Here is a 22,646-nt window from a genome sequence, read left to right as displayed (position 1 = left end):
AACTATATTCTCTCTCTTTCTGAATCTTTTAGTTCCAGGTCCCTCATGTCATGCTTACAGTTCACTCAAATCCCCCAGGTCTTTTTTCCATAAGCTATTCATGCTACAAAGGAAACAATGGTGGATTCAGAATCAGAAGAGTTGAATTCAAATTCTGGCTCTGATTCTTTCTCTCCCTCTGATTTTGGGCGAGTCATTCAACTTTTCTGGGTCTCAGGTACCTCAAATGTAAAATGAGGGGCCTAGGCTAGATGACCTCTATGAATTTTTCCCACTTTAAATCTATGATCCTACAATTCTAGCCACATTTTCGCCATCATTAAATTGACTGTTTATTTTTTTAACCCAAGTATAGAACTTTAGAAATACAAAAATTGACCTTTTGGCAGGCAGTATGAAGAGAAGCCGAAATTGATCATTTTAATATCTTTGATACAGAACACAGTCCCTCAGATATTTACAGATTGTCTGCTTTCTGTGTTACAAGGTCTGTAAAGCAGGAAGATCCATTGTGTCTTGCTCTGCCCAGATGTTTATTCATGTAACAACATTTCCCAGCAAAATATAATTCAGCAACACCATCCTGAGACCTCAGAAATGGACATGCTATGGTTTTTAATATGAAAGCCAGTACAACTAGAATTAAAACAAATTTATGGCAAATAAATTAAAACATTTATATTTTAACATCTACAGACTTTATTAGGTGTTCCTTATACAGTCATCTGGTATGTTTAAAGAGTGAGCAATCATATAAAAGGAAATATGGTCATAACTGATTGAAGTAATAAAATCCTGAAACTAAATAACATCTCATAATTCATTACACAGCATATATTAGATTTCATTACATCAGTATATGACTTAGTAGTAAATTCTCCTGGTGGTCATAAACCTCTAAGGTGTTGTCATCCTGAAAAATGAAGGAGGAGGGATTTAGCAGGGTATCAGATGGTCCCAGCTTGAATGGGGCTGCGTTGCAGTCAGTCATTCTAAAGTTGTGTTACATTACCACCTGGTGGTCACATGAAGTACTACATTTTGCTAAATGCATAGTGTTTAGGAGGATTGTATATCTTTCTTCATAAATGTGACTTATTTTACCTTTATTTTCAACTCTGATTCTGAGTTTTCAAAAAGTAATATTTTTACCAAATAATACTGTTACTGGTAATGTACTCTCAGAATTTTATTGTAAAGAAAAAAGACTATCTGCTCAAGGATGTATATATTAAATTCTAAAAAGCATTTAGGGGAAGGAGGAAGGGAATGTACCAGGCACTGTGCTAAATATTTTAAAAATATTATCTCATTTGATCCACACAACAACTCTGAAAAAAAAACTTATTATTATGCCCATTTTACAGTTGAGAAAACTGATAAAGATAGGGAGTAAGTGACTTTTCCAGGGTCACACAGCTGGGCAGTATCTGAAGCCAGGTTGGGCCCATCCCTTTCTCCACTCTGCCACCTGCTGCTTCACAACCAAGATGTCATCCTCAATTCCTTATTATACCTAATATTCCATCAGTTGCCTAGTTCTGTTTATTCTACTTTCATAATATTCTCACATATGCCCCCTTCTCTTCTCTGACACTGCCACCTCCCACCCCAGTATAGTCTCTCATCACCTGGACTATTGCAATAGCTGTCTGGTTGGTCACCATGACTCCAATCTCTCTCTAATCCAGTCTATCTTCCATTTAGCTACCAAAGTGATCTTTCTAAAGTGCAGGCCTGACCATTTCAACCCCCCAGTCAGTAGCGTCCAGTGGCTACCTATCTCCTACAACAAATATAAAATCCTCTATTTGGCTTTTAAAGCCCTTCAAACCTTGGTCTCTTCCTGCCTTTACAGTCTTCTTACACCTTACACTTCTAATATATTCTGTGATGCGGTGATTCTGACCTCCTTGCTTATTTCTTGAACAGGACACTCCATAACCTCTACTGACTCCATGCATTTTCCAATGGCTTCCCAAACTTCCTTCAAGTCCCAACTAAAATCTCATCTTCTGTAAGAAACCTTTCCTGGGCTCCCTTAATGCCAACAACCTCTCTCTGAAATTATCCCTGATTTATCTTGTCTATGTCTTGTTTGACATAGTTATTTGCATGTTGTCTCCTCCCATTACACTATGAACTCCTTGGAAGCAAGGATGGCTATTGCTTTTATATTCCCAGTACTTATCACAGTGCCGACATATAGCAGATAGTAAATATTCATTGGCTTGACTAATAATACAGTGTATTCATATTCAATCAGTTTAATGGCATTGAAGCATGTAAGGTTGACATTAGTATATTTAATTGACATTAGTATAATTAAAGTTTGTTTTATCATGCACCACTTTCTGAATATTTGGATAATTTTTAGATCTTTGAAACTGAAACAATGCAGACAGAGATATTTGGAGGTCTTCAAAAAAGAGACTGGAGGATCACTTGCCAGGTATCCCCATTCAACTAGGATCTTCTGAATTTTTTTTTTCTATTATAAATTCAAAATGTATTTATCAGGTGAGGTTCAGCATTGCAATGCCCTATGTCCTAAGACCTAAAAGATTCTAAGGGTCCTAGCTCCTAAAAGATGGAAGGGGCAATAGGCTTGTTAAGCAATAATTCAGAGAAACTTTCTACATCTACCTAAGGATAGTACCAAAGGGAGTGTGAATAAGAGTGATTCCTGACCTTAACAACCTTACTTATAGCCTGGCAGAAAAAATATGAAATTTGCACAAATAACTATAATGTAGAGTAAGTGCCACAACAGAGATGCAAACAAAACAGCAGAAAGAGAAAAGCAAAATAATAAAGGTAGAAAAGAGCACAAGAGAACTAAAATTCAGCAAAACTAGATTTGGGACCCTGTTTTGCTTCCATGGCCAATGGATGGCTCAGTGGACAGAGGACCAGGCCTAGAGTCAGGAAGACTCATCTTCCTGAGTTTAAAACTGACCCCAGAAACTAGCAGTGTCACCCTAAGCAAGTTTCTTCACCCTGTTTGCCTCAGTTTCCTGATCTGTAAAATGAGTTGGAGAAGGAAATGGCAAACCGCTCCAGTATCTTCGCCAAGAAAATCCCCAAATGGGGTCACAGAGAGTTACACACAACTGAAAACAAGTGAACAACAATCTGCCTCTAACAAACCATGTGACTGTGGACAAATCACTTCAGTTCTATGAGCCTTCCTTTTCTCATCTAGAAAACAAAGGGACTGGAGTAAATAATCTCTTATACAAACTCTCCTCCCTTGAATTTTTATGAATGCTTCCTGTTTTTTTCTCCTGCCTATCTGCTTCTCAGTTTCCTTCCCTGGATTATCACCATACTCTAGCCCCAAGAATAAACGTCCCTCAATTCTCAGTACTACTAGACTCCCTTCTTTTACTCTATAGTTACTTCTATAAAAGACCATATCTTCCCCTATGTGTCAAGTTTCCACCTCTATACAGTAGATGTCAAATCTATATCAGCATCAACATCAATGAGGAATTATAAGGGACCTTAGAGGTCATTTGCTCCAATTCTTTCATTTTATAGATGAGGAAACAGACAAAAACAGATTAAGTGACTTGTCCAAACCTATACAGATAGTATTGTCAGGCAAGGATTTGAAACCAGGTGGTTCTGGATTCACATCTATCTCTCTTCTCATTAGAGCAACCCACATCTCCAGCTGCTTGCTTGGCGTCTCTACCTGGATTCTCCCACTGGCACCTCAAACTTAGCATGTCTAAAAACTAACTCATCATCTTCTTCCCTGAACTGCCCCCTTCTCAATGATCCCTATTTCTAAGGAGAGTCCGACCAACCTCCTAATAACCCAGTTTTGTAGTCTTAAGGTAATTTTAATTCTTCCTTCTCCCTCACTCTTTCCTATATGCCACGTAATATCTAAATTTGTAATTCCAAGTGTGGACTAGGTAGATCAGAATAAGAAAAATTAACTGACTGAAGTATTTAAGCAGAGAATGGGGGTGGGATCGGGGAAATCCTATAAAAACTTTGAACAAGGCAAGGCCCCTTTAGAGGAAAATGCCTTTAACTCCATGCTTACTTAGGTTGGGACAAGAGTTGAACCTGCGAATCCTTGGAAACTATTTAGCTCAGAAAGCATTGTAAGGTTCTTCAATTCTGTGCAACTTTGAGATTTTAGTAAGGAGAAAGCCAAGACATCCCAGCTGCTGAGGAAGACAATGTAACTGAATTACATTTCATGCATCTTTCTGATTTGGAAGTCTTCCCCAAAACCTTGAGAGTAAACTAAAACTCCTGTTCTACCCTTATCATACCATACCCTAGACCTGTATATACAGAGAGGGCACACTGCAGAATCGTGTATTTACTTCAACAGTGGTTGATCTGTCACGTGGAATAAGTGAAGTTGTATTAAACCGTTTTCTCATCCAACCATCCATCATTACAACGATGGAAACATTGAAGATGAGGAATAAAAAATGAACAGAAGTAAAAATGTACAGAAATAATTGCCAAATCTTGCTTATTCATTCTCCACAATATCTCTTCTTTTCTTCATTCAACACTGTAGTTCAGGCCCTTGTCATCATGCATCTGGATTACTATCATAACCTCTAGCTTAGCTCTCCTGCCTCTGGACTTATTTCACATTATTCCTTTCCATACATTCTAGATTACAGTTTCAACATGTCCTATTTATGCTCATACAAGTTGTCCCCCATGCACAGAAAGTGCTTGCTTCTCATCTAGGCCTTTTCAGATTCCTAGTCTTATTTCAAGTCTAATTTGGGGTGGCTTCCAGGATCCCCAGCTGAGTGTTCTCTCTCTCCTCAAATGAACCTAGAACAATGTGATTTTTAAAGCCCTTCACAACCTAATTCGAACCTCTTTCCAGTTTCATTCCACATTATTACCCTTCCTGTTGTCAATCAATTGATAGATATTTATTAAGCACTTACTAAATGCCAGTTACTGTACTAAGTACTGGGAATTTTAATTCAAGCCAACAGTCAATCTCTGCCTTCAAGGTGCTTAGATTCTAATGAGTAAAGATCAGCCATTTCTTCATTTCTCATCACGTTGCATGTCAGACTTCATTCTGCACTGGAACTGGGAATCCTAGGCCAACTCTCCCCCCCCTCAACTCCTTTAGCTTCTTTTTATATGTTGTCCTTAAATGAAATCCTGGGAGATAGCATCTAATCAGAGATAAGGGCCTCTGGGGCAAGGACATGATTTGTAAGTATGAAGGAATATAGTTTGGTGAGAAATGAAGAGCATTCCTTCCCTCTACTGTCTGTCAGACTGACCTTCTTAGTGTTACTCACACATAGCTCTCCATCTCCCATCTCTAGACCTTTGTTTTGGCAGTTTCCTGTGCCTGGAATTCTCTTCCTCCTCATCTCATAGAATCTCTCATTTCTTTAGAGATTCAGCTGAAGCACCACCTTTTATAGGAAGTCTTTCTTGATCTCCTCATTACTTCCTCCCCTTCCCCCAACCCCTGCAAGATAAGGGCCTGCCCACCCTCAAGACCTTGTATTTATTCTGTGTGTGTGCGTGTGTGTGTGTGTGTGTGTGTGTGTGTGTGTGTATAATATATATGTACTGTCTTCCTTCAATAGACTATAAGCTCCTTGAGGACAGGAACTATTTAATTTTATTTTGCATACCCAGCATTTATCACAGAATAAATGTTCAAACATTAGAAGGTTCAGAATTTAAGAGCACCTTGAAGGACCAAACAAATTTTTGTATCAATTGTCATACCTGGTACTTTTGTAAGTAGATGTTTGATCCTCTCCTTTGCCCCTTTCACTCTCTGTATTATCTGTGTGTTATTTGTATCAATATTTTCATGATCTGTGTATATGTCACATCTTTTTAAAACAATTTATTTAGTATTTTATTTCTCCCATTATATGTAAAAACAATTCTTAACATTCGTTTTTAAAACTTTGAGTTCCAAATTCTCTCCCTTCCTTCCTCCTTAACCCCTACCCTTGAGGAGGCAAGCAATTTGATATAGGTTATACATATGTAGTCATGCAAAACATGTCCATAATAGTCATGTTGTGAAAGAAAACATAGACCAAAAGAAAAAACTTCAAGAAAAACAAAGCAATAAAAAAAGTATACTTCAATTTGTATTCAGACACCATCAGTTCTTTTTCTGGGAATAAATAGCATTTTTCATCTTCCTTTAGGGTTATCTTGGATCATTGTATTGCTGAGAAAGGCATTCATAGCAGATTATCTTGCAATATTGCTGTTACTTTGTACAAAGTACACTTCACTTTGCATCAGCCTATGGAAGTCTTTCGAAGTTTTTCTGAGAGCATCCTGCTCATCATTTCTTATTCTTATAGCACAATAGTATTCCATCATAATCACATACCACAGTTTGTTTGACCATTTTCCAATTGATGTGCATCCCCTTAATTTCAATTCTTTGCCACCAGAAAATAGCTGCTATAAGTATTTTTGTACATATAGGTCCTTTTCCTTTTTTTTCTTCTTAAATCTCTCTTGGAATATAGACCTAGTAGTGGCACTGCTAGGTCAAAGGGTATGCCTTTGGGCATAGTTCCAAATTGCTCTACAGAACAATTTAATCAGTTCACAACTCCACCAACACTACATTGAAGTCTCATTTTTCCCACATACCCTCTAACATTTGTCATTTTCCTTTTCTGTCCTATTAACTAATCTAGTAGGTATGAGGAATGCCTCAGAATTGTTTTAATTTTCATTTCTCCAATCAATAGTGAGAGCATTTTTTCACATGGCTATAGATAACTTTGATTACTTCTTCTGAGAACTGATTATATCTTTTGATCATTTATCAACTGGGGAATGGATCTCATTTTTATAAATTTGACTCAGTTCCTGTATATGTTTGAGAAATGAGGCCTTTATCAGAGAAACTTGATCCAAATTTTTTTCACAGTATTGCTAACTGTATTTCCCTCCATCCTATTCCCCCCCCCCATTTATTCTATTCTCTCCTCTCTCTCCGACCCTCTTCAAAAGTGTTTTGCTTCTGTATATGTCACATCTTTAGAAGCAGCTAGAAGCAGAGTAGGTAGAACGCTGGCTTTGGTGTTAGGAAATTGCTCAGTCATTTTCAGTTGTGTCCAACTCTCCATGACCCCAATTGTGGTTTTCTTGGCAAAGATACTAGTTTGCCATTTCCTTCTCCAGCTTATTTTACGGAAGAGAAACTGAGGCAAACAGGGTTAAATGAATTGCCCACATTCACCATAACTAGTAAGTATCTGAGGCCAGATTTGAACTCAGGAAGAGAAATCTTCCTGACTCCAGGCCCAGCACCCTATCCACTTAGTCACTTAGCTGCACTTTCTTAGGAAGACCTAAGTTTAAATGCAGTCTCAGACACTTACTGATCTCTTCCTCAGTTTCCCCTATTGTAAAATGGGAATTATAATACCACCTATCTCACAGAGTTGTGAGGATCAAATAAGATAATATTTGCAAAGAGATTGGCAGAGCCTGGGACGGTTAAATGCTGGTCCCCCTCCCCGCCTATGTGAATATAAACTCCTTGAGAGCAAAGACTTTAATTCTGGTCTTTGCACCCTATTAAATTGTGTTTTTTAATTGAATAAAAAATGGTTCATTATCAAATGCTTTAGAGCACAGGAAAGTAGCACAATTACTGTTACAAAAATCATCAGAGCAGTTGAAAGCGGCAACTGTTACCAACAGCCCTAACAAAGGGATTGACGTTTTCCCCATGGTGGAAGGGGCAGCAAACAGTACTTTGAACCAAAGACAAGCAAGGTTTCTTTGCTGGCATTTAGCACTTGCCCCATTTTATTGCTACAAACCAATTCCTTGTCCTTGAAGAAAGTGAAAGCTAGGAGGAACCCATTTAGCAGCAGAACAAAACAAATGGACAAAAACCACTGGAAAAAAAAAAAGTTAAGGGGGTGAGATTCTGGTGTTTCTGGGTGATTTCCTCTGCCTTGTGTATGCCTGGCTCTACTGCAAGCCTCAATGCCAACGGGTTTGATGATGAGGAATCCACTGAGACTATTGCATTTTTAAAAAATATCTGAGCTGTTCCCTATTCTCGTGGGTTAAAAATTTTGCCAAAATGGCATTATAGTCATATTAATTTGATATCAATGTGTGTGTGTGGTGGTGGTGGGGGGAGGGTTTAGAGAGAACAGAGACTGGGGGTGGGGTCAATTAGGAGACTACAGTCAGAAGTCTAAATGTAAATCAAAGAGGCTCTTAACTGGGATTACGGTGTTGGAATAGAAGTGACAGGTGCAGAAGAGAAACTTATTCCCCCACCCCCATTTGTTACCATCTGACCACCAATTACTTTGTACATATTTTGCATTTTATCTGTGTATGTGCTATTTCCTTAATAGAATGCAAACTTGTTACTTTCTGACCATCAATTATTTGGTATATATTTTGCATTTTATCTATGTGCATGATGTTATCTACTCTTTGAAAGTAGGGGCTATTTCATTGGTTTTAGCATGTTCAGTGCCCAACACTATGGCTGCCATATGTTGTCATTGTTGAGTCATTCTCAGTAGAATCTCTTTGTGGCTCCATTTGGGGCTTTCTTGGCAAAGATACTGGGGTAATTTGGCATTTCCTTCTCCAGCTCATTTGAAGGATGAGGAAACTGAGGCAAACAGGGTTAAGTGCCTTGCCCAAGGTCACATAGCTAGTGTCTGAAGCAGGATTTGAACTCACATCCTCCTGACTCCAGGTTTGGCACTCTTACCCATTGTGCTACCTAGCTACCCTATTTGGTACAGAGGGTACTTAATAGTGAGTACTTAATAGAGGATACTTATTGTTCATGCATTCAGAATTTATTAAGCTTGGTGAGTAGATGGATGTTCAGCAGGGATGTACTTGGGCCAGTTCAAAACAGGTCCTCAAGAACTGATTATTAAATTCTCAGTGAAAGCATATGCACCTGGAAATCAACAAATGCTAAAAAACCAGGGTTAATTTAATGTTTTCCTGATTACCTAGACTTAAGAAAGTGATAGAGAAAATGTTAATGATGCAGATTAAAACATGTGTTGCATGAATTTTTTTTTTATTCTGGAGAGCTGGTAGTTAAACATTTTCCAGCATTAAAGATAAATTCAAATTTTTGATCCAGAATGAATGCGGCGATATTGTTCATGAGGATTATAGATTTGGAGCTAGAAACAACCTTAGAGGTCATCAAGCCCAATCTCCTAATTTTACAGATGTGTAAACTGAAGTCCACAGAGGCTGTCTTCTGCAGTCATATAGGTAGTAAATAGCAGGACTAGAATTTTCTGCTCTGCTCTCCTGTTTGCATTTATTTGTTCCTGATTACATATGTGTAGATCACTAAACACCAGAATTAATGAACCCTTACTCAACAATTTGCCTTTTTGTCCAAATGTTTTAAACCATTGCTGATCCTGGATCAGATATGGACCAATCATGTTTTCAGCTTCCACTATACCCAATATAGTCATTTGTGGTCTAATAGTACCTAGTCTGTTAGTAGGGCAGTCTACTTGTTGTCTATCATTCTTGTTATCTGAAGCACCCAAAAAATTTTCCCATAATTCACAAGAATGAATTTATCCTAATTCATCTGTCACTCATGCCATTCTTCAGAGTTCCTCATTTGTCAAACTTTTTTTACAGCAAGGTTTTGTAGTTAGTTCTGCTATAAATGCTTGTTTAGAAAACACAAATCTGTCCAACTTGTAGTTATTAAGGAACATAATGTGAATTCTGGTTTACTTGCTTATGATTTCTTCCTTGAGAAAACAGTAAGAATGTAGAAAAACTTTGCCACTCACACAACCATTCTGAACCTTTCTCAAACTGACTTAAACAAATAAACTTCAAGTCTTTATTAAGATGTCATATTTAACATCATATTCTGGTGCCGTAGGAGCAGTGGACAGGAGACTGGATCTGAACCCCACTAAACACACCCTTTCCATCATAGCCTCTGGCCCAGAGATGCAGCCTATCCAACTTGGTCTACACTTTCTCAGCCTGGGGCTCAGAGGCTAAAGTTTTTTGCTAACTCCTAACTCTTACAGCTATGACAAGTAAGTCACTTGATTTCTCTGAATTCAGCTTCCTCATTTGTAACATGGTGATAACACCCAAGTACCAACCCCCCCCCCCAATATGCTTAGTCTTATAGCTATACAAATGTCAGCTATTATGATTTACCAATCAAATGACACTTACAAATAAAAATTCTTAAAATTTGGAGCAGCCAGGTAGCACAGTAAGAGCACCAGCCCCAGAGTTGGGATGACCTGGGATCGAATCTGGGCTCAGACACTTAGCACCCACCCAGAAACACCTGGCCGTGGAACTTTGAGCAAGTTACTCAACCCCAACTGCTTAGGGGAGGCCAGGTGACTCAGTAAGAGCACTGGCCCCAGAGTCGGGATGACCTGGGATCGAATCCAAGCTCAGTTACTTACCACCACACCCAGAAATAACTGGCTGTGTAACCTTGAGCAAGTTACTTAATACCAATTGCTTAAAATAAAAAAAAATTCTTAAAATCTTATAAAGAATTAAGAGGTTCTATTTTATGAACTCTCATAAGTTGCAATTTTTTTTTTTTGCTTTTTGCCTTTTGGAGGGAGAAAGGCAGGGCAATTGGGGTTAAGTGACTTGCCCAAGGTCACACAGCTAGTAAGTGTTAAGTGTCTGAGGCCGGATTTGAACTTGGGTCCTCCTGACTCTGGGGCCAGTGCTCTATTGACTGCGCCACCTAGGTGCCCCAAAATTTCAATTTAAAATAAAAATAAGGTTTAAAATTTTTAGTCAATAAAAGTCACAATATTAGAGCTGGAAGAGAAACAACTCTTTTGGTCCAATCCTTTCATTTACAGATTAGAATACTGAGGTCAGTGACAGCTAAAAGTCCAGGTCAAATCTCACCTCCATAAAAGCATTTCCAATACTACTTATCCACAATGTTCTCTCCTACTCCCATCTTCTACAATACCTCATAGACAAAATGTACTCCCTTTACATGGCTCTTATCATGGGCTATTTATTGTACTGTATAATAATAATTGCATTATTTAATATATAACCTGTCTACTCCCCCACTCACCAGATTATAAACTTATTGAGGGAAAGGCCAGTATTTTATCTCTGTATCTTGTATTGTACTTAGTAGGTGTTCAATAAATACTGAAAAATTACAAATTATTTTGGTTACTGGGTTATTTCTATGTATTTTCCAAATAGTATATAAAAACTGAATAAACCACATAAAGCAGAGAGAAAATTTTGAAACACGCTACAAATAAATTTCGCTGGATTTTCTTATACCACTTGGAGAGGCCATCATAGTAGAAAGAACACTAAGCTGAGACAGGAGACATAGATTCTAGCATTGATTTAGCCCCCGGATAGTGTCCTCCTGATTCCCATTCCAACTATCTATCCACAACACTCCCTTGCTAGAATATTTCCCTAGAATCAACTTGATTGCATATTTACACAGCCAACTATAAAGTAACAACAGCATTTTGCTGATTATTGGCCAAAGTAGTGGTGCAAAAGATTAACAATCACTAATTTAATTACCTCAACCTCCAAGTTACAGGAAGCAATTATGAGGATAACCTTAAAGACACTTGAAATTATATAACACCAATTTAATGCGAATGCAGCAAGTTTCAAGATAGTCTGATGCAAAGTTTTCTAGTTTACAAGTTCCTATAATAGTCATTTATTTAAATTAAATGTGCAGCACACAGTTACAAATGGTTAACCTCATATTTTGCACAACCATTCTTTTTAAAAAATATTTGAAGACTAATATATTGATAGATTCTTTTGATGTGATTATTTCTTATTCCATTCTTCTCTCTCTTTTCTTTCACGTATAACCTCCTTCAGATATGGTTGAAGATATAATTTGTCCTAAAGGAAAAAAAGGCAAGATATATTATATGCTGTGATTACCAGTTTTATATAGACACTTTGAGTTACTAACAAAAAAAATCACCGAAATCACTTTTTCCAGTCACAAATTAAGAGAAAATATTTTGGATTTTACAATTCAGAAATGCTAGATGTTCTTCCACAAAGATTTTTTCAAAAGTAGTTTTGCCAATTTATGGGAACGAATGTGACATGAAGAGAAAGGCTAAAAGTGGCTTGTCCCAAAATTCCAATTTTCGAAGGTCAGACTGGATTTAGCTTCATTCTAGAAAGAAAAACTAGCCAAAACCATCAGAAAGAGTCTATTTTTACTCTATCATCTCTAGGTCAAAGAATCATAGGGAGACAATCAGACACACTGACTTATACAGTCATTTTTTTTTTCCCTAACAGATCCTAATAGCCAGAATTCTCAGTTACATTAAAGACTTTATACCTCTTCATATTTTGTCCACTGATTTTTAGGCAAGATCTGCTGCCTCATGGTCAGGTCCAGAGCTCTCTTGATGCGAAACATTCGATCATTATACAGATTCTCGGGAAGCCTCCTTATAGCCTCTTTAACATCTTCATCTTCATAAAGTGTGTCATCACGCATTAACCCTATTAACAGGAAGAGTAGATGAAAGTGTTGAATTGGCATTTTTTAAAAAACAAAACATCTTAGAACTGACATTACAATTTAATAGGTGAAGGATCAAGCAGTAAAATCTGCAGATGATTTGATAACTATGGCTCAATTACTATTTGTTTTGAGGCAAAAAGTACACCTTATAAAATATAAGCACAAAGCAAGCTTTCATTAAATAGGTAAACTAAAGTGTAATTTAGGCAGTAATATGTTATACAAAAATGGTTTGGTAAATCCAGAAAATACAAATGATCATTTAAATCTACTGATAATGAATTCATGGCATTTTACTAAATTTAGTTCTTTATTCTAGCCTTTTTATCCTCTACGATGCTCTTGCTATAACGTCTTATGGCGGCTACTCATCAAACTTAGGTTCTAAAAGACTATGTCAGCAGGGTGAAGGTTCAAAAGATTCCACTAAGCTTTCTGAACAGTTCCAGTGACCTAACGGTATCTACTGTCTAAGGACCAGGACAGTAAGTAAAAGGAAGTTCAACAGTATGCTGATCACTAGGTGATGAATACTTTGGTCAGTCACAGCAACCCATAAAAAAGAGAAAAATTTTAGATGATCCTTAGTACTATGAAGCTCCCTTTTGCTTCCTCTGTGACAGGGTGGCAAAAATAGGTCAAACAGTACCAATAATTAGTCTTTTGATGTTCTGTAAACACAAGTTCAAACTTTTCATACTCCAAATCTGAAATTTTAATCCAATGACCATGATTCTAAGTTATTCCACTACTTAAAATATGTTAAACAATTCTCTATAAACGAAACCAAATGACAGAAAATTGTAGCTAAAGGGAAAGATGGCTAATAGCATCTTCTTGAGGAAGCAAGTAATGAAACTTGATCATTTCCTTGAAGGCAACAAAAAACATCACTTCATGTCACACGATCATCTCATACTCTGCACTGTTCTCGAAAAAATGAGAAAGAACTACAGTATATGGGTAAACCTCTAGGCAGAAGATAAAGAGAGAAAGTCTATATTAATTTGGCTAACTCATAAATTAGCCAAATTAACATATCTTGATTCTCAATACTAAAGTGGACTCAGAGAACACTGAAAAATATGTTGAAAAATTAAATTTGGGACTAAGAAATGAAAAAGATTTGGATTTTTTCAATATATCAGTCAGTTGTGGCTGTATTTTTCTTTATTTTTACTCTCCAAAAAATGCTATTTGTCATGAGATGACTCTAAGAAGGGAAAGGAAAAGGATACATTAAATATTATGGTAATGTAAGAAACAGAAAATATCAATAAGAATAAAAAAAGAAAAAGACCAAACATTTGTGGATTACACAGAAGCCTCACACTTGTATATAATGAATATGTCTTTTTTCCAAGAAGAGTTAGAAAGTATTGGACATTATGAGCACTAAACATTTAAAACAATTCAACATTTAATTGATCTTAAATGGGACAGGAAATTCCCGGTTGCCAATCCAGGACTCATTTCAGAATTCGTTTTTATATGCAGTCAGAATGACTAGTTTGAGCAAAAATTAAAACTCAAATGCAAATTAGAAGGATAAAGGCAAAGATATTATTTTCAATTACAACTCCAACCCAATCTTTTTTACATAAGCTAACTGAAAAATGAAACATAAATGTAAAAGCGCATACTGCTTATCATATACTACAGAAATTTAATCAAAGTACTATCACAGTAAAGAACTCAGAAACCTTCTCTGCTAGCAAATTTTGCTTTTCGTGCAAAATGAAAGCTATGGCAATCACGAATGACTTAGGTTTAGGGGACAATCTCTTTTGCAGAAGGTTATGGAAATAGTGAAATGCACATTTCCTGAGAAAACAGGGGGAAACAGCAGAGAAGAAAATAAGCACACAGAAAGCTTTGCAGGAGACCCAACTAAGAAAAAAAAAATCATCCTAAGACTATTTATTTAAGAAACTAGAAGGACAAGTAGATGCAAAATCAGAACATATTTGTCACATTTCTATAGTGCTCTATTCTGATCACTGATAACAGTGGAATCACCACAGGACCCTAATTAACCTCAATATGAAATGTTCCATAAGAAGTGAAAATGAAACTTAAGATCATGAAGCTAAGATTAAGTGGATCTGAACAAATGCACAAAGAAAAAAAAATCCAAGCTGGAATTAATAAAGTTCTTCTATTTGCGCTGTTCAATCTTCTAGATAGTTCAGACATACCAAAAGAAAATGGAAAATCAAAAGACAGAATTATTACTAAATTATTAGTTAAATTATTAGACTAATTAAATTACCAAAAAAGTGGCCAGTAAGAATTAACCCACTGGCTTTTATTTCTATAAAATCTCTAAGAATGGTCTGGATCCTGACCAGGGTCTCCTTGTAAAAAACAAAGAGGGTAGATTTTCAGATTTCCTACAGTATATGATTCTTAACCATCACATAACAAACACATTGTAGAGAAGTCAAATCCTGGTATGTCAATTGGTTGCTTAGCACCCACCCCCAAAAAGGTATTTGATTCAGTGACACAAAGCATAGATCCCTATTTTATTCTTTACTGAACATTAGCAAAGTTTTTTTTGTTGTTACTGAGGGCCTTCTGAACAAAACCACAGCTACATAAATCAGACTGGAGTAAGAATTCATAGAGAAAAATGAAGAATGCCTGCTCCCCATAATAAAAAAATGCAGTTGGATGAATGTCCCATTGAATTAGTCCATTGCATTTATCTTTGACAGGGAAAGCAGAAAGACAATGAGCTAGACTTGGAATGGAAAAGAGAAGGAACAAAGTAGGCTAGATTTCATTTGCTAAGCTGTGCAGCATCTTCAATAATCTAAAACTGCTCCCTTAAATAAAAACTCAACTTTTCCTACTCAATAAACTCCAGTGATTTATAGTCATTTAATGCTCTTCATAACCTGATGGCCTCCTTAACATTTCAATCTTCTTATATTCTATTCACCTACACAGCTGACATAATCCAGCCATACTGGCTAACTTTGCTACAGGACATTGTATCTTCCATTTCTGGGCCTTTGCACTGGCTGCTGCCCATGCCTAGAATACTCTTCCTCCCGACCTCTGACTCTTAGAATTTCTGGATTCCTTTAAGATTCAGTTGAAGAGCCAGCCCCTCCAAGAGTCCTTTTCTGGTTTCCCACGTGCTAGTGCTATCTTCTGTAAGGTTTTATTCACCCCATCTAATCTTTATTTATCTTGTATATTCTGATTTAATATATATGTTGTTGCCCATCACCTCCTTTTCTCCCTACCCCACTCCTACTCTTTGATGGAAGAGAATGTTTTTTTCTTTCTCTTTGTGTCCTCAATGCTTGGCATAGTGCCTAGTACTTAATTTGTTGAATGATTTTCTTTAACACCCATATTCTCCCAGGGATATTACATGGTTGAGAATAATTAAACACCGTAATTGAAAAGATTCAAAATTGTAACTGGTCCGAAAAGCAACAGAGAGGTGCATGGTGGTTCTAAGTAGGGTATAGCAAACTGCAAAGTTGAGGTATACAAGATATCACCAAGAAAATGTGATTTGTAAAGAAGATGGTGGTCATATATCAAGAATGAAGGATAACAGTCCAAATGATGAATTGGCACCCACAAAGTGGAAGATTTCCATTGCACTGGCCAGATTCTCTATGGAGTGGATATGGACAAAAGTCACACAGGATGAGAAGCTATAGAAGGGTTATAATCAGAACTATTTAAAGAAGTACCAAATGACTCATGCCATATCAAGGTAATTTTGTTTTTAAGAGATACATGATTTAAAAGAGATGGTGTGTATGATACTGGCAAGTCACTTAATTTCAATTTTCTAGACAATTATCTATGACTGTGAGTTGCAGAGAAGATACTGATTTGCATTGATAACAGAAGTTTTCTCATCTAGGAGTTTCCTCTACCAGTGCAATCACAGGCCCAGGCCATATTCCTACAACTTGAAAGTAAAGATGCATGCTAGATTAATTTACATGCGATAATCATACCTAAACATTTTAAGTTTGTGCTTTATCATCCAAAGAGTTCACTACCATTTTTTGATACTTCCAAATTTTCTAACAGCTAACAACATCGTATAGAAAGTTACAGAGATTATCTATGTAGTCTCTACCAACAGTAAATTTCGGAATTTCTTAACATTGAATCATTTTAGAATGACAAAACCAGTTTTTTAAAAAAGTACTGTTTTAATAATTTTCTTTAAAAATGCAAATATAAACATACTTACCAAGTCTGTTGAATCCTGCAGCACTGTAATACCATTTTCGAAGACTTTCAAGCCATCGGCTTGATGCTACAGCTGAAAGTACCATAATGTTAGTTAATACTATTCATCAGGAATACACAAAGTTTGATAAACAAACATTTTACACTACTCTTCCAGTGTTATCTGTGGCTTTACCTTTCAGCTCTATAAAGAGGAAGTCTCTATAACAGTTAAAAGAAGGTACTGCTCTGCCTCAGTAGAGTTTACTCACCTATGAGTTCCCTATACCAGTAGAATTCCTATTCAAATAGTTATATTATGCTGACTCTCATGGATCTATCTGAAAAGATTATAAGTAGTAAAGTCATTAAGTTTTAGAATAAAAGTATCTTAAATCTAAAAAAGAAAACATGTAATCTGCCTCAGACACCTACTAATAATGTGATCCTGGGCACATCTAACCTCTCTGGGCCCTAGTTTCCTCATCTGTACAATGAAGACAACAGCACCAACCCCAAAGGCTTATTGTGAGGATCAAATGAGTTAACATATTTGAAGTGGTTTTTTTTTGAAGTGTTCTGCAAATGTTATTTTTTTATTTCATTTTTTTTTGGAGGGGGAAGGGCAAATTGGGGTTAAGTGACTTGCCCAAGGTCACAGAGCTAGTGTTAAGTGTCTGAGGCCACATTTTAACTCAGATCCTCCTGACTCCAGGGCCAGTGCTCTATTCATCGAGCCTCCTAGCTGCCCTGAGTGTTCCGCAAATGTTAAAGTGCTCAATGGAGATGAAGATAATGAGATCCCAGAAGATTAAAATGACTTGTCCAGGGTCACAAGTCCAGTTCTAGCCACTTCTCCATCTAGTTATCTCATGCAAACCATTATTATTAATTTAAACTGGGCTAATGCAGGCAGTTTTTAATGTATAAACGTCCCACTACTAACAAGCAGCCCATAAAGATAAAAATAGCCACTGCAGTGCCCGTATTCTCATCACTAAAATTCCAAATGCTGTGGGGGTGAAAAAAAAAATGGAGTTGACTACAGATGCTTAAAGTGGCAGACCTGATAGTTACTATCTGCCAAGCTGACTAAACTAATTTTTATTATTAAAAAGGGGGACAGGATAAGCATATGGGGAAATGATCCTGATGTTAAAAAAAAACACACACATTGAAACGTTCCTAATGGGTCCTAAGCTACCTTGATTTCCATTTGTTTCTACAACCAAAAGCAATGTTAAAGAAATCACTACCTGGATGTAACTGCACAGTCAAAAAACCAAAACAAAACACAGATAGTATTTTTAACAGAGTGCTCAGAGATCCCTGGGTTCACAAGTAGAAGTAAAAAGCTATTTCAAAAAAGCAATCAAGTGCTTAAGGGAGTTGATTCTAAGGAATAATTCTCAAATAGGTCCTGTCTGCCTAAGTTCAAAGTATTGTCCCTATCACTGCCTATATGTTTTCTCTTCATTTTACATAATAGCACAGAGTTAGAACTGGATGAGAGCTTAGAGATCCTTGGGTCCAACTCCCTCATTTTACAGATGAGGAAAATGAAACAGAGAGGTTAAGTGACTTGCCTAGGATCACATAACTAGAAAATGTCTGAGACAGGATTTTTTACACAAGTCTTCCTGACTCCAAGTTAGGTATATAACTCCCTCAAATTAGAGATTCAGTTTGGGTAAAAGCATCCCTTAAAAAATGCAAATACCTCTGAGAATGCTGTTACTATCAATCAGATACACATTTCAACAAGATTACTTTTAATATCTAGCTGGGATTTGTTCCTCTGGGGAAAGAATTTTGACAAGGTCCTGGGAACATAAAGCACACTGGGAAATACCCATGTTGGCAACATTGTGGGTGCAACAGATACCCAGAGAGAAAACTAAGAAGTAGAGCTTGAGTATAAAGAAAGACTTAGCAAATACAAAGGGCAAAAAGTCTTAAGTTAGAATTTCTGCCTACAGATCTTCCTGGTAAATAAGAAAGGAAATTCAACTCCAGTACCACACAGCTCCTTGCTCCATGGTTTAGGATTGGACTAGGAACCTAGTCCTCACAATGGGAAACTGTATTCTAAACAACTCACTTACAAATGAATTTCTGGAATACAACTGACAAATATTTCAATTAAATAAGTTAAGTTCCTATGTTGCGCAAAGCAATGTGAAATGCCCTTAGAAAACTGAAAACCATCCTAACTCTCATGGATCATACAATGTAATGCGAGGAACTGAAAGTGTAGTAAAAAGGATTTTCTAATAATTTCAAGATATTCAAAACAATTCTATGGGGTTTTCTCTACTAAAGGAGGAGAGGGGTAGATTGGGGGAACAAATTCTAGCTATAAATACCGATAAAAATAAAAGTAAGTCCTGTCACTTAATCACTGGGAATTTGGAATAAGGGAAACCTCTTGGACATGAGGAGTCAGAAGATGAGAGCTCTAGCTCTCTAAGTATTACCTATACAACCTTGGGCAAGGTCATTTCTGTCTCTAGATCTCAGTTTCCTGGTCTATCAAGAGAGGAAATTGGACTTGAAGATGTCCAAAGTCCATTTCAGTTTTAACACTGCCAGGATGATTTACAAATATTATAGTAAGACAACTTCTGATAGTCAAAAATTTAAAGGATCTGAGGGGCAGTTTAACTTAAGAATTTTTGAAGGGATTTTAGTACCCTGTTTATAGGCCAAATGTGGATATGCATAATTTCAAATGAGTTATCCATTTGTTAAGAGTAATTGGAATGAATATATTTGAAAGTAATAAATTTCTATTTCTCTTGTAACATTTCACAATGTAAATATGCTCCTTTAGGCATTTTTAAACATTCAATTGAACCAAAATATAATGATTTAATAATTACCTACCTGTCTAAAGAGGTATTTGGCGAATGAACAAGCACTTACTCTGTGCTAGTTAATAAGGGCCTCATTGTTATATTACCTAATTTTTCATCTTCTGTCAGAAAAGATCACTGAATGATCTCAGGTCTTTTGACTCCAGATTGAGTTCTTCCCACTTGATTTAATGACACTGGGGAAAAAATAAAGAAAAGAACACAAGGGGAAAAAAAGCTCTCCTGATCTAAGGTGGGGGTGGAAAATCCAAGGGGAATGTATTAGAAGGGGTTCAAATCTAGTTATCTTTTTGGAGTACCTAAAGGGGGGAGAAGAAAACAGTTACACCATTTCTGCCAGGGCATGTCCTTTGTAGCTGAAATTCTTCCTCTCCTAATTATTTCAAGACATTCAAAACAATCGGGGTGGCCAGATAGCACAGCAAGTAAGAGCACCAGCTCCAGTGTTGAGAAGACCTGCAGATCGAATCCTGGGCTCAGACACTTAGCACCCACCCAGAAACACCTGGCCGTGTAACCTTGAGCAAGTTACTTAACCCCAATTGCTTAGGGGCCGCCAGGTGGCTCAGCGAGTAAGAGCACCAGCTCCAGTGTCAGGATGACCTGGATCAAATCCGGGCTCAGACACTCAGCACCACACCCAGAAATAACTGGCCGTGTAACCTTGAGCAAGTTACTTAACCCCGATTGCTTTAAAAAAAAAAAAAAACAATCCTAAGGGTTTTTTCCTACCAATGGAGGGGAGAGGCATGACTATAGCTAGAAATAATGTAGAAATAAAAGTAAAGTTTGTCATTTAATCACAAGAGAAAAGGAAAGAGTAAACTTCCCGGCCTTTCGAAGCCCCAAGAGGAGAGTTCTGGCTCTGACATTGCTAAAGAAGTAACCTTGGACAGGTCCCTTTCTGTCTCTGGACCAAGGCTTCCTGCTCTGTCACTTCCTGAGATGATGGATTTAAGATGCCAAACGAGACCTATTTATTTTTTGGATGTGGACGAATTTGTTTCGCTTGGTTACATATGTCTATTTAACCTCCAAGGTATTTTTCTTCTTTTTCTTTTAAATTGCTAGAAATGAGTGGGGGTGGAAAATAATGTTAACTGCGGAATAAAACGGGAATTTAAAAGTTCTGCTTCTCTACAAGCCTTCTCTGCACTAAAGTCCAAAGTCCCGTTGCTTCAAAGGCTGATTCAGGTGCAAGATGGAAAGAAGGGAAAGGGGAGGGAAACACGATTATTTCAAAACTAAGTATGTGGCGCCTTAAGGTTTGCAAAGCGCTTGAATAAGTAACAGTCGTACAAGCACAAAATATGCAAAGCGCTTCTCATGCCTCCGCCCGTTTACTTGATTCTCCCGGCGGGACAGGCTCTATTATCACCTGAATTTTACCCCCTGAGAAACGGCCGCTCCCTGCGTCACCAGCCCACTCCGTCCCCTGACAGCCCGAGAGCCTCCGTCCGGGCCTCGGCCGAGCTCCCGCCCCCATCCCAGGTCACCTTGGGCCCGGTCACTCCAGACCGAGCCTCCGTCGAGACGCTCCCTCAGGGCTGGGGCCTCCCACCTCCCTGCCGCCCGCCGCCCGCTCCAGATGCTGGAGGGGCCGCGGGAAGGCTGGAGGGCGCCCGGAGCCCAGCCCGCCCCACCTGGATTTCAAGTGCCCCGATTCCTTACTAGGTACCCGCGTCGCCATCTTGCTGTGGAGAGACCGGCGCTTTGCCTGCTGGGTACGTCCTAGAGGACACTAGGAATCACGTGGAGAGGAAGAAGGGCCTCCGCAGGCGAGGGGGCGGGGCGCGAGGGCGAGGAGGAGGGCGTTGTTCCTGCGCAGGCGCCCCACGGCTTTCACCTTTAAAAACGAGTAGAATTCTACCCACAGAACATTGACTTAGCCTTTTATCTCTAGGCCAAAAACATGCATCATTTTTTTAAAGGTCCCCAAACACAGATTAGTATCTTAAAAACACTTTATTGTTGTTCAGTCGAGCCCAATTCTTCAGGACCCCTGCTGCGGTTTTCTTGGCAAAGCTACTTTAGTGGTTTGCCACTTCCTTCTCCCGCAGATTTTTACAGATGAGGAAACGGAGGCAAACAGCATTAAGTAACTTGCCCAAGGTCACACAAATACTATCTTGGAGGTTGAATTTTAACTCCCGTCTTCTAGACCTAGCTACCCTACTTCATTTATACATTGGTTTATAACAGAGGCAATGTCAACAAAGTATCAAAGTCCCTTTCAGTTTTTAGACTCTAGGAAGGATGGGGAATTACTGGGATCATAGAAACTGAATGGGAGTTGGGGTGGACTGTAGCTGATGTTTACTAGACTGTGAGAGCCGATTGTTAAATATTCAGTGCGGACAGTGCTTCAGATATTGGCAAACCCAACAAGTTAGAACTCAACTCATTGTTTTGTTGACTTCTAGGCTAAAAGGGGATGGGGAAAACATGTTAATTCAGATTAAATTTTAAAGTGTGTGTATAAGATAGCCAGTTGTTGAACATCTACCAGTACACCCCTGGTTGGAAGGGACATCCATTTGGTATCAGAACCTGAAATAATACCATTTTGGAAAGGTTACCCACCTCTGCCTATTTAAAAGAAAAATTTTAGATTAAAAAAAATTTTTTTAAAAAGAAAGACTTGTTTCTTTCCTTTGAATGTGCTTATAATCTTGTTGAAGAATCATAAACACGTGAACAAGAATCTCCCCTACAAATCAGACAATTATTCATCCAGCACTTGCTTGAAGACTTGCAGGAAGGGGATATATTTCCATTCCACTTTTGGATGGCTCTAATTTTTGTAAAGTTCTTCCTTAAAAATAAATTTAGGCAGGCCCATGTAAACAACACTTGTACTGGGGGATGCTGAGCCTAGTGGAAATGAGATGGGGAGTTCTGAGCTATAGAAGGGCTAAAAGTTGATCACTGACTATTAAGTCAAACACCAATACTGAGCCCTAGAGAGTTAGGGGCCACCA

General features: G+C 37.8%; 1 protein-coding gene across 1 annotated transcript; it reads right to left on the bottom strand.

Moving 5' to 3' along the window:
- Positions 1 to 11,648: 11,648 nt before the first annotated feature.
- Positions 11,649 to 21,441, bottom strand: UQCRB (ubiquinol-cytochrome c reductase binding protein). The gene is made up of 4 exons (XM_069086595.1): positions 21,337 to 21,441; positions 16,812 to 16,883; positions 12,389 to 12,555; positions 11,649 to 11,931 (listed from the first exon to the last, which is right to left on the bottom strand). The coding sequence occupies exons 1-4, from the start codon at positions 21,353 to 21,355 to the stop codon at positions 11,854 to 11,856; spliced, it is 336 nt and encodes a 111-aa protein (XP_068942696.1). The 5' UTR covers positions 21,356 to 21,441; the 3' UTR covers positions 11,649 to 11,853.
- Positions 21,442 to 22,646: the final 1,205 nt, after the last annotated feature.

The sequence above is a fragment of the Petaurus breviceps genome, unplaced genomic scaffold (genome assembly GCF_028583685.1).
Source record: "Petaurus breviceps papuanus isolate PSGF00001 unplaced genomic scaffold, PetGlider_PUasm1.0 179, whole genome shotgun sequence".
Taxonomy (NCBI): domain Eukaryota; kingdom Metazoa; phylum Chordata; class Mammalia; order Diprotodontia; family Petauridae; genus Petaurus; species Petaurus breviceps.
Note: the sequence above shows the minus strand (reverse complement) of the source record. Positions and strands in the feature narration are given on the sequence as shown.

Excerpts from the sequence above, each read along its gene's own strand:
- UQCRB (XM_069086595.1), bottom strand. Across the intron at positions 12,556-16,811 it reads TGCAGGATTCAACAGACTTG|GGTTAATGCGTGATGACACA; the intron begins GTAAGTATGTTT and ends TCCTGTTAATAG. Across the intron at positions 11,932-12,388 it reads AGTGGACAAAATATGAAGAG|GACAAATTATATCTTCAACC; the intron begins GTATAAAGTCTT and ends TTTTTCCTTTAG.